General features: G+C 43.6%; 1 protein-coding gene across 5 annotated transcripts in view; it reads left to right on the top strand.

Moving 5' to 3' along the window:
• PRKAG2 (protein kinase AMP-activated non-catalytic subunit gamma 2) overlaps nt 1-12,682 on the top strand; it is a 212,164-nt gene that overhangs the window by 97,542 nt on the left and 101,940 nt on the right. Inside the window, exon 1 of one of the 5 annotated variants that reach the window (XM_030264233.4) lies at nt 4,784-5,296. The exons of the other annotated variants lie outside the window; for them this stretch is intronic. Coding sequence (XP_030120093.1) covers nt 5,191-5,296 — 106 coding nt within the window. The 5' untranslated portion in view covers nt 4,784-5,190. Of the gene's footprint in view, nt 1-4,783; nt 5,297-12,682 lie in introns of those variants that run through there. 5 annotated transcript variants of the gene reach the window in all.

Here is a 12,682-nt window from a genome sequence, read left to right as displayed (position 1 = left end):
GGGGTTTTTTTGTTTGTTTGTTTTTGGGGTGGTTTTTTTTTTGTTTTGGTTTTTTTTGTTTGTTTGGGTTTTTTGTTGTTGTTTTGTTGGGGTTTTGGTTTGGGTTTTTTTTTTTTTTTTGTTTTTTGGGTGGTTTTTTTTTTTTTTTTTTGCTTTGGTAAAAGTTACTGTTGAGATGTTTTTCTTCAGCTGAGAACTTACTAAATTTTAGAAGTGGTGTTGTCACCAGACATCTTGTACTTCCTGGACGGAATACAGTTTTGGTGTTTTGAGCACAGCCAGATTGTGATGCATTTAAAAACAGCTCAGTTTTTCACAATAGATGTGAAATTGCTGAAGGAGTGAGTGCTGGAAACATATGCACCAAGCTTATTAGAAGGATGGGGGAAATGATAAAATTATCATTTGGATGAAAACATAGTCATCAGTCCCAGCTCATTTCTCTTCTGGGATAGATGCTCTGGGTCTGAAAAAGTGTTTTTCTTACTAGAAATCACCAAGATGCCAACACTACCATTGCTGTTACTCCTATTCCTGCTGGTTTGTGTTACAAGCTCTGGAAAGGGAGGATAGGAAAATGTCACAAAGATGCCAGGATGTAATTTATAAGTAATTTACCGAGAGTTCTGGGGAATATAGCATGCACCTTAGGAGACTGTTGGAAAGAAGTGAAATTAACCTTTTAGATTTTTCTGACAGATTTTTCAGAGATTGAAATCTTTCTTAATGTATAGTGAAAGCAGCATGAAGTAGTATTAAAAAAGGGGGGTGAAAACTCGTTACACAGAAACACTTGGTTATGATTATGGGAAGTAATTAAGCCCAGCTTGGAGTCATAAACTTGCAATTCTTTTATGGGGTGTGAGCTGGGCTTGGACCAGATGAAGAAAGTGGTAGTTTGTGTTTCTCTTTGAAAACATGGGCTATATGTTCTGTTCAATCAGCCTGCAAATGGTGTTCAAGCTAAACAGGCTTTTTGTTATTGTGCATTGTATCACCTGGACTCCAGAGGCTTTTTTTTTTTTTTTTTTTTTTTAAGCAAAGATCTCTTTTACATATTTATTTGCCTGTTATTTTGAAATATTTTCCACATTTTCTCTTTATAGGAAATGTGGTTGCTGTTAAGATCAGTCTGGTGTTGTAAGATATGTAAGCATGTGCCAGCACCCCTGACAGCATTAGAAAACGTTCAATTTTGACAACATCATTATGTAGAGTTTAAAAAATGAAAATTAGAAAAAAAAAAAACCCAATGTAGAGGAAACTTTTAGGACAACAAGGCAGAGAAACATGATCCATGTAGAAATGCAAGCAAGAGTCGTGCTTTACCTTTCTGAGCATGGACCTGAACTTTATTTCTCCTAGCAATGACAAAAAAAGAGGGCATTTTGAACGAGGAAATTCTCAGCAATGAGGAAAGGGAAATGCTTGGTTTTGCTGATTTGCAGTCAGCAGCCAGTTCAAACAGTAATTGTCACTAAGGGGATACATATTCCTCTCAGCCTTCCTGTTTTGAGCTAAATGAGCTCTTAAATTTTGAGGAGGAAAACATTGTTTTTTCCATTTTCACATCAAAATAAATTAGATAACATTAACTGGCTCCCACTGCCTGCCCTGTGTTCTGCTGCTGCATTTGTACATCAGGTTCAAGCTCCTGTTTAAAAAGCAACTGAAGAAATGGTTTGAAATACCAGTTTTTAAAGTATTTTTCCCATGGCACAGAATTTAAACCTCTGTAAAATGGATGAATCAGTTTGTGTTTCAAAGCTCTGGTGGCTGCACTTGTTTGGTGTGATGGCATCTTCCATATTTTCTGTCTGGTGACCAAATCTGAGCACTCGCCCTCAATTCTACCTCATAGAATAAACCTTCCCATCACATCCAGAGAAAAAAAGATTTTTGTTATGTTTGTGCCTGAGGAGTCGTGGTAAATCACTGGGGGCAGGTCCTTTTATCCTGACAGATGGAGAACTTAAAAGCAAGAAGCATCAAAAAGAGGGAGCCCAGCCAGGGATGGGGGTTTTGGGGCCGAGTTCTGGTGAGCTCTGCAGGTACAGTGGGAAGTATTTCACACACATACACCAGTATTTGTTTGCTCCTTCCCCAAAAACAATTTTATTAAGTTGCCCATTGCTTGGTATCTCTCAGAGTGAGCTTGTGTAGGATTTTTGGAGGGCCACAGTGTTATCCTTATGCAGCTAAAAAATCATAATATGGGATAACTAATTTGGGAGATTTTAATGAAGCTTGACAAGAGTACATTTGATGGTTGCTTGGAGGGGATGGAAGGGATTTGTGTTTTCAATCTCCAGAACATAGATGGCCCCAAAGGAACACTTTGAAGCACAGCTTTTTATTATTAGTTTTACAAGATCCTTGCATTGGAATCATTAAGAAGATGTAGTACCTGGTGTAAATGTGCAACTATCTGCTAGACCATTAGCTGTGGGAGACAGACTGATCATACTCAAAGCACTTAGTGCTTTTTTAACAAATTACTGTGAAAGTCAGTTGTTAAGCAGTGTTGTTTCATTTTCTAGTAGCTCTGTGTAGAAACATTAGAGTCTTGCTGCTTCCCTTAATGAGGGGAAATGAGCCCTCCTGGTGCAATGGCCCTGCTTGCAAAGGTCATCAGTGACTATTTATCCTTGGTTTCTATCAAAAAGGGGGCTGTTTCCATGCTGAAGCAATAGCAATTCTTATCTCATTAAAAGGGGTTTTAAATTTTTTGCTTTCTGATAACACTGAGTCGTTCCTAGCAATATTTGACCACTGAAGAATGAGGAATGCTTTTCTGAAATAGAGGGAGCTTGAGGTTCAGACTGCATTGGGGGTGTCAGAAACACTTTTTGTGTCTTTGGTCAAATAAAGACAGGAAAGGGAACTAAATAACTGTTGTCAAATATGTCAGGGGTGACTCGGGATCAATAGGAACACTGTTCTCCCTGTGTATGGTGAGTGAGAGAAGAATGACTTCCTTTGCAGCAAGGAGAGTCCAGGTTTGGTTTGGGGGAGCTGGTTTTCAAACAGGAAATACTTATGGAAGTAGGTTGAGAATCAGCACTTGAAATGTGCCTGTGGGGAGAGCCAGAGCTTGTCCCTGGCAGCTGCTGTCTCGGTGGTGGTGCCATAATCGTGGCAGAGGGAAGGGGGACAGTGCAGGTGAAGTTGCAGAGGTAAAAGTGGTGGTCACACAAAGCCAGATGGGGTGTGCAGAGCTTAATACTTCTTACAGCTACATTAAACCAAAGATTTGAGTGACACAGACATTTACCCTGCTAATTCCTCAACTCATTGCTCCATTTGCTTCTCCTCTGTTCTGTGTGAACAGTGAGCCTCAAAGGAGGGGCTGGAGAAGGGGCTGTGTAAACACACTGTGCTGACAGGAGATTTTATGCCCAGGGTTGTTATTTGGTTAGAAGCAGCAGGATGTTCACTTGCAGAGCTGAAACAGGGCCACAGAGATGAGGGGAAGTGGGAGGACTAGTCAGAAGTGGAAAGTCTGAGAACAGCTTCACATTAATTATTATCATGCCTCACTTGGATATCAGTTCAGAGCCTTGTGTGGAAGGTAATTAAGTGTCTTGGTAATAATTTGATTGTTTTGGTTGCTAAGTGAAAGAACAGTGGTGTCTTCTCTACTGTCTTATTTCACGTTCTTCACAGGGTAGACTTGGGGGAGCCTCTGGTAGCTGAAGATGACAGAGGAACCTGCTGTTACCTCTGCACATATTCTTGGGATCCCTGAAGGCCCAAGGCATCTTTGCATTAATGCATCCTTCTGAAAAACCAGCGCTTGCAAGGAATCTGTGTTGATAAAGGCCTTTTCTGCAGCATTCAAGGCTGGGCTTTGTTTTCCTTCCCAATGATATTAAGTCCCAGAAGTAATCATGGGCACAAGGAAGAAGTAATGTTTCTTTGTAGAGGAAAAAGGTGATATAACTTTTCAATTCCTCATAGGAATTAAAAAGATAAGACTCTCATTACTCATATAGGGTTTGATTTTTGAAAGAGCTGAGCTTCACAATCTAGTGCTGTCCAGAGGAAAGGCTGTAACTTTAAAAAAAGCTTTTGATTTAACAGAGCATTTACTGTGATCTTAGGAAGGTTAGCTACGGTGGTTTGACCGTGCCTTGGATCATGCTTGCACCCCTCTCCAGCTGCTCAAGATCCAGCCCACGATGATCAACCCTTTCCTAAAATAAGCAGCTCTAAATGTACAGACTCAGAGCCAAACACCATCATATAGCCTGGCTGATTGGGATGAGCAACAGCCTCGTGCATGTTTCTCATTGAAAAGACCACGAGGTGAGTATAGCTGTGCTGGTCCCTTTTGGTTTGCAGAAAGCGAATTTGCACGGGGTGATCTGCACTGAGCACAGGGACACGTGCAGCACGGGGAGGGCACATCACAGAGAAGCTCCAGCCCATCACTCCAGCTATGGTTTCCAGAAAGCACCAGCCTTCTTTTTATGAATTAGCAGGAGCTGGATCCCGTGAATCCATCAGTCATTAGCTGTGGAGGGCCAGGCATTCCTGAGCTCATGGACAGTCAGCTGGGCTCTCCTGTCCCTCCCAAGACCCAGCACACGTGAATCAAAATAGTTGGGTGATGTCACATCATGGTGCCAGCGTGCCTGGGACACTGCTGCCAGGAATTGTCTGTCCAGGGGTGGTTTCCTTTTACAGCCTGTTGAAAGAGTCGTCATGCCGAGCTGCGCGTGACAGTTCCCTTCAAGAGGGCTGGTGGCTCCTTCGCACCGCCACTATTTTTTAAACAAGGCAGCTCTCAGGCGGCTCCTGGCCTTCTCCACATGAGCTGATCCACTGGGAAACCTTTTGGTCTCCGAGGCTTCTGACAGCTGATGTAGAAGAGCTCTGTGGCTGCAACTGGGCAGACTTTGAACTTCTCCCCATGTCCACGGCAGTCACTGTATGCCGGAATTAAGGCTGGAAGCGCCTGGCGGGCAAGGGTCAGCAGCCTGACAGCTCTCCACAAAGACCACAGCCAGGCACCTCAGAGCTGAGCTGCAGGCCAGCTGGACTCCTTTTGCAGCCACACTGTCTTTCTGGAGAGTTATTTTCTCACACCTGGGCTTTTGGTGTAAGCAACACCTCGCCTTGGCCCCTTGTGCTGCCTTTTTTTTCTCCAAGCCTGGGCATGAGCGACAGCTGCCGCCAGGCGAGTGCATGTCGCAGCTCATGAGGCGTTTTGGCAGCTTCAGAGGGAGCAAGAAGAGAAAGGAGCGATGCAAAATCTTGGAAAGGCGCCACTCCGACCCCCAGGGCCTGTCTGGTAAGGACCCTCTGCATCCAGCAAGGAGGGACACTGTTTTTTGGGAGAGGGTGAGAGTGAATAATTGAGCAGCAATGTGATGCTCCCCAGGTTCACCAACTGATTCGTGCATTTGTTGCGTGGAGGTTATTTTGGTGTGGGTTTGAAATCCAGCTGAAAATCTCAGCTGACACCTGTAACACACATCAGCCATCCCCTTTAGGAAAAGAGTGGTGGTACAGGAAGCTTTGCAGTAAATCCTATGGCATTCAGAAGGGGCTGTTGCCTGATGTCACTTTAATTGAACAATAACAACTATGTTCTAAGTTAGGCCTAATAATATCTATTGATACATGAATTTTAAGTAGAGAAAAAAATTCTCATCAGTCTTGTAACTAATGCATCTTTCTGATAGGGCAGTTATAGGTATAATTGTGTTTGAGTTGCAGTTTGGGACCGTTCTCTCTTAATCAAAAGCTTTTCCCGGTCACTGAGTATCAGCTCCAATAGAGGTGCTGAGCTGTGTGTGTCAGAGAGTATCTCTGTGTCACATAGGGATCAGCTGGCCAGGAGAAAAGGGATTTTTCAACAGGATCTGGCTGTTGTCTTAATAATGGAGAAATACCAATTTTAATGCATGGACTAATGGTAGCTGGTTCTCTGAAGACTATTAGTGTTACTGAGCAATTCTGTGACTGAGAAGGTTAAAACTGATATTACACTGAATCAGCTGGATAAGGCTTAGTTTAGAGAGGCTGACATGTACAAAAGGTAGGTGAGGCTCTTTTATTCTCTATTGATTAGGAGTCACTGTGTCAAATCCAGCAAAATGATGGAAGCAGGGGTAGTGTTGGACCAAATGCACAATGTGGAGACATACATGTACATTTGGTGATGGGGAATTACAGCTGTTGGATGGGTGGCTGCCTGGGGTCTTGGTTTTCTATATAATGTTTTCCAATTAATTTAGTGATTGGCTGTGTAATTTTTAAGTTGTAATGCTTGCAAACACTTCTCCTTTTGTTCCTGCTGCATACAGTTAAGTGATTTTAAATCCAAAACTGTTTACTGTATCTTGTTCTGCATTTCCCTAACCCCACCTGAGGGTTTCTGTGGGAGTGGTAGGAAGGTCAAGGTGATGTGAATGAGAAAGGACCCAGGTCTTTGGAGTTTCACAGTGTCAGCAACATGCATAAAGACAGTTCACAGGGTTCATGCAACAAGAAGGGGAATATTTATCTTAATGACATAAAATTCCTTCCCAAATCTCTGATTAAACATCCTAAATTCTCGTGTAGATTAGATAGAAACATACGTGGAATTTGTTAAATGTTGAATTGCACTTTGGACCACTAATTCACAGTCTTGTGGTTTCATCAACAGAGGGGAATAGCCAGTATCAAAGGATTCACTGCTGTAAGCACTAAACATAGTGTTGCATGTCTGCTTCCTCTGAGTCTAACTCTAAACCCTGTCCTCAACTCCCTCCATGGAGAAAATAATTTGTTCTGCACCAAAAAACCTGACTACGTGAACTGTACTGCTTGTGACAGAGTTATATAAAAAACTTGAAAAGTATAATGCTAGCAGTGCCAAAATACTTGCTTCTTCTTTTCTTCATTCCTGTTACTCCAGCTTTTTAGCTCACTCCAGTGACACACAGTGAGCACCAGGCAGAGTGTTCTGCACAGTTTTTACTCTACAGATTTTGCAGATGCCATTCGTGTAAGAGTGTGACCAGGTCAGCTCCCTGCACTTCCATCTTCAACAGAGAACTACTGAGTCACAAGGGTGAGAAAAATCAAATGAGATGTGTCTGAGTTACTGCCTTCCTTGGATGCTCTATTGTGGGGATTGCCTCTGCCATCCCACCAGACTCTGGGTTCCTTTCAGGGAACAGCTTAACACACTTGCAGATGCCTTCCTCTCATGCCCCCCACCCCAGTGGCCTTAATTAATTGCAGGGAAGTGTCAAAACAAAAGCTTTGCACTACTTGCTGCATTTAATCTGTATCTTGTAGCTATTTGGGCCTCAATAAACATTTTCTGAACAGCTTTCAAGGGAAGTGCTGGCACTCAGCAGGTTTTATGGCCAGTATTAATGTGTTCAGGAGCACTGGGAGCAGCCAGGCTTGGTGGCTCCTCAGGGTTAATCACACACCAGCACATCCCATTTGGTTGTCATCTGCCATCGGGGTGAGAAATGAATGACAGCAGCCTCCTTGTTGGTAAATGAGCTTGGACTGTTTTCAGAAAAGGAGTGGAAAAGGAAACAAAAGAAAAACATCCCAATATTTACCCCAAAGGGGTAATCTGACACCCACACTGGTTGAATTTGGAATTTTTGATTTTCTGGGCCACTTCCATAAGTGTTTTAAGGAAGAATGCTCCAGTCCTTGTAAATAGGATTGGGCCAGTGCAGCTTCTTGGCTTCCCAGGGCTAGATGCCACCAGGCCACTGAAATTAAAATTATCAAGTAGTTCTTCTGTGTATCAGTTGAGCTAAACCCCTTCCCTCCTCTGCATTGGTGCAGAGGTTGCATCCTAGTGGAGAAATAAAGAGTGGCATTGCCAAGGATGGTCATCTCTAATTCCCTAGGTTTGGAGCCTTACAGTCCCTTTTTTTCCAGGTGAACAGCAAGGGGAGACCTGAATGCAAACAGAAGCAGAGAACACACAGAGAGGGAAAGGAGAAAAATGTGAATGAGTACCAGGAGCAAACGAGAGTAGGAGTGAAGGCAGAGATCCCACAGTTTGCTCTGGGAGAGGAGCAGCCAACAGGGAGCTTGAGCTGTCCACCAAACAGCAGGGAAGCTGATTTATGCAATGGGATTTTGGCAGGGCTGAGAACAGGGATTACCCAAAATTTCTCCAGCCTCTAGATCACTGCTGCATAGTTTCCTCCTTCCTCTTGCAGTTGCTGTGCAGAGTTCTGGCAGTTTCTCCTCCTGGCAGCTCTCGCCACAGCCCGATGTGTTGTAAATGGATAGGCTCTGTGACATTTCTGAAGGGGAAAGATTTTTGACCTCAGAGAGGCTAATTGCTGTGCCCTTTAAAGAACACCATGTATTCCACAAAGGACTGAGTGACATATGCAAAAGGAATAATGTTTAAAGTGTTTTTTGCCTACCCAAGTCATGAGTGCTCGGCAATGGAACCGCTCTGCAGCTCCTGTGGCTGCTGTGAGGCTGCACCAGGGCTGCTTTGTGCTGGGCATTTAGCCTCAAAACACTTGGTTTGGAGGCTTTGAGTTGCATGGAACTGCCCAGGAGCTTCTCTTTGCCCATGCTGCTTCTCTTGGGGTTTGTTACTTTAATCAGGTGGATTTTAATCATCAGGTGCCAAAGCTGAGCCCCAACAAGCCTGGGTGCTGCCCCTCAGCCCCTGTCCTGCCCCACCTCACCAGCACTCTTGAGGATGATTTCCATGGCAGTTGTTACAATTAGGTGCATATTAGGACTAAATGAGGAGTGTGCCTGCTGGATGGCTCAGACCCAAATAAACCCGAGTGCAAAAATGCTTCAGCCCCACACGGATCAGGCGGTCCCAGAGTCGCTCCATAACCTGCTCAGTGCCCCTTTCATCTCATGTCTCTGTAACCACCATGGAATGGATGGAGGGCTGCTGAGGGATGGAATGGAATGGGATGGAATGGGATGGAATGGAATGGAATGGAATGGAATGGAATGGAATGGAATGGAATGGAATGGAATGGAATGGAATGAAGGGCTGCTGAATCTCTAGAGTGCACTGGGAGGTGCTGTGGGGTGTCCTTAGAATATTCAGCCTAAAGGGAAATGTCTTCCCCTCTCAGTCAAAAACTCAAGGGGCTTCTTCTGTCTCTTGTCATGGTCCTTTCCAGACCCCAGGAGTTGGGTGTGAGTGTGGATCGTGTGTCAAGCAGAGAAATTATGTTCTTCCTTCCCAATACTGGCGATGTGGTGACTGCATCCATGATCACCACGTGCAGATAGTGTGCCATGGGGCGTGACCAGCTCACTCAGCTGTCCACAGGCAGGGGCTTACCCCAAACCAAAGAGTTAGTACTTCACAGCCTCTCCAACTGCAAATGAAAACCTGGGGATAATTCAGCCTGACTTTCATCACCATTCATTAGCACAAGCCTGAGAACAAGGGCAGAAAACATGGGAGAAGTGCAGGGTGGAAACATGAAGCACAGAAAACATGATGAGTAGCAATTGCAAAAAGGAAATAAAACTTTATCTCCTTCTCTTCCAGCTTGGAGAGCTGCAGCTCACCCAGTGCTTCACCCCAAAGTGGGTGGTGCTGCTTGTGGGAGGATCAGAGATATTTATTTTTCTCATTCTGGTGGGATGTTTTTGTTATGAGGCAGTGGGGGAGAAATCATAGTGAAAAAATTTCTGGAGAAATAAACGAGAGTGAAGGAATTGCTGCATGTTCCAGCACTGCCATAAATTAACTGAAAGAGCAAAATCCTGTTGCTTCAGTAAAGCAGATTAAAACCACCATTATCAGAAACTGAGACAGCTTTGGTTTGTTAATGATTTTCTCTACTGGTTTTCATGCTCTGTTGAGCTGACAGTGATTTTAGAAGTTGTGCAGTCCCAGCTGATCAGTACTGATTAATCTTGTACTACAGAGAGCACCAAGACCTGGAAGCTGTGAAATTTCTGTAGTTGGTTGTTGGGAAGGAGAAAAGCAGTGACAAGCCTGATTAAATTTCTGAGACCTTTTAATTTGCCATTTTCTGCTTCCTTATAGTCACTGTCCTGGTGCTTTCTTGCCCATCCTGGCTTTGTGCACAGCTTTGAGGCATTCTGAATGGGGGGACAAGGACTCTGGCCATGAAGCAGTAGAAAAAGCAAGGTGTTTTCAAGCAGGCACCTGTTAATTCAGATAGTAATAAACCCCATAAGGCCTCCACTGATTCGGTGGAAACTGAAATGGAGGTGGATTGAGCAGAGTGCAGCATCCTGCCTCTGCAGCCCTTTGCAGGCTTAAAGAAGATGTAGACTATGCCCTCATGATGAGTTGTCCAAGAATGCAAATTCTCTGAGTAATTTATTTTCAAAGAAGTTATTTTTGCCTGAAGGGAAGGTTAGACATGTAAAAATACAGTGTGTTCTCGAGGCACAAATTTCCAGATCAGTGCTGCAAATGAATCTGCCTACTGACTCTTCTTCCCAGTCCTGCTCCAGGCAGCTCTCATCACAAAATTTGGTCCAGAATACCTGTATTACTAGAAATGACTGAATTACTCAGCACTGACATGCTGTTGTCAACAGCATGGTGAGAGCAGTAGGGCCAAGCCTCCCTTTTGATGGGCTGCTTTACAAACTGTGCAGGTTTTTGGGCAGGGAGATCTCCCACCTGGGAGGAGTCCAAGTCATTCTGGTCCTTGTTGCTGCTTGTGGGTGCAGGTGTTTGTCCCCCAGACACAGCAACAGCAGGAAGACTTCATTTTTAACTGCCTGAAGGACACTTTCCTGTCATTCTGCAATTGTTCAAATAGTGTTATTTGAAAAGTGGGATAAATGTTATTCCTGAGAGAAAGAAATTAAAGACAGCTCTTGGGATTGAATCTGAGCAAAGATGAGAAATGCAAGTAGAGGGAAGAGTTCATTGACATGGAAAAGGAGAAATTGAGATAGAAGGAAGCTGGATATTGACTGTGAATGAAAGAGGATGCGGATCCTGCCTTTTTCTGAAAGCAAATAATATTTATGTATTTATCATATTTCGTTTTTCCATCCCTTGCTTCTGTTCTCTTCAGGTAACAAGTAATTTCTGATAGGTATGTAAGGCTGGAACACTATCTCTGTTACTTCTGATATAAATAAGTATCTGATTAATTTTTGAGGCTGAAATAAAATAACATAGATAAGACTTTCATATGTGGCACCTTAGTCTAATGAACACAGCCTGGAGTGCTTTCATGATGGATGCTGGAGGGTCACAACCTACATACTAAAAATCACTGGAATTGCTGATTTCCATGCATCCTCTCATCCTTATTACACCAGTTGGGAGTAGCATAGAGATAATTTTTCCCTTCTTTCCCTGTACTTTCCAAGGGTTCTCACTTCAAAAGAGTATCTGCATGAGAAGCTGTTATCCTAGACTGACTTTCTACTTATTTGAATGTGCTAAGCTAGACCACAATTTATTTATACTCCCATGCAACTATATTACAAATCCTGTTGTCAGACTTTAAAAGCAAATTTCAAGCCCAGGTCTGTTTTTACAGCCTAAAATTGCACTTGACAGTAGCATTTAGGTAGGTGGGTACTTTTGTTTAATTAGAAATCAATGTTTTGGACTATTGACTCCTTGCTCAAAGTTTCAGTGAATTGCCCTAGAGTGCAATTTCAAAGATGTTGTTAAGGCAGTTTGTTTGTCAGGTTTAGTGGATCAGCAAATCCCTGGAATTACCAAGATTCAGCTGTTTTCTACTTTCACCTCTATTCTTGTCCAACCTAAAAGCAGTTCAAGGACTTAAAAGTGTTGGTAATGCTGAGATCGAACGCCTTGAAATTGTTTCAGCCATTTGCTTGTCACTCCAGAGTTACACTGGCACATGCAGGCTTTGCTCTCAGGAGATGAAGGGCTGCTCTGTGAGATATCCTGGTGCAGCTGGCAGGTTTGGCTCAGGGGCTGAATTCTCCCTGCTGGAAAGGTCACACAGCCTTGCTTGATTTAAGGACAGACCCCAGCACTTGCACCCAAGAGCTCCAATTCTGTCCTTCTCCTGCTCCTCCTTTGATAAATTTGGGGCGGTTTAGCTGGAGGAGGAGTGATGGGATTGGCTGACATTAATTAATAGCATCCTGTTGTTTCTTCAGAGTGTTTTCCAGTCCTTGGAAAACAGCTGCTTCCCAGTGCTCTGTTCCCTGTGGGGTAACAAGGACCCTTTTGACACACTCGGAGCTACAGACACCGGATTGTTTAACAGATCCTGCCCATCTGGCCCCGTGGTTTTATTTCAGTCAGAGCAGGAATGATGACAGTGAACCCAGGATCCCTGTGACAGTCCTGGAGGGTCATGATCCTGGAGAGGAACAGATGATTTGTGACATTTTCACAGCTTTTATAGAGTATAATTAGGGATAATAAACAAGAACAGGGCAATAAATCAATTTAAGAAATACAGAATAATCAGAAATGAGATGGCAAGTCAAACCAGGACATGAAGGAGATGGAAAGCTTGCAATGGAAGGTGTCTTGCTGCAGGAGTGACTACAAAAGTTTGGGTGGGTGTTCAGAGGTGAGGGTTGCACGAGTCTCCTTGAGAGGAGGACTGAGGTGAAAGGATGAGAAGTTGGAATAATGTTTGCCTTTCCCAAGGGACCTAATTGTATTACTGAATTTAGGGATAGTTATATCCAGGGATCGGTATGGGGACTGGAATTGTTCATCAGGGACCTG

This window comes from Taeniopygia guttata, chromosome 2 (assembly GCF_048771995.1).
Source record: "Taeniopygia guttata chromosome 2, bTaeGut7.mat, whole genome shotgun sequence".
NCBI classification, from domain to species: Eukaryota; Metazoa; Chordata; class Aves; order Passeriformes; family Estrildidae; genus Taeniopygia; species Taeniopygia guttata.
Note: the sequence above shows the minus strand (reverse complement) of the source record. Positions and strands in the feature narration are given on the sequence as shown.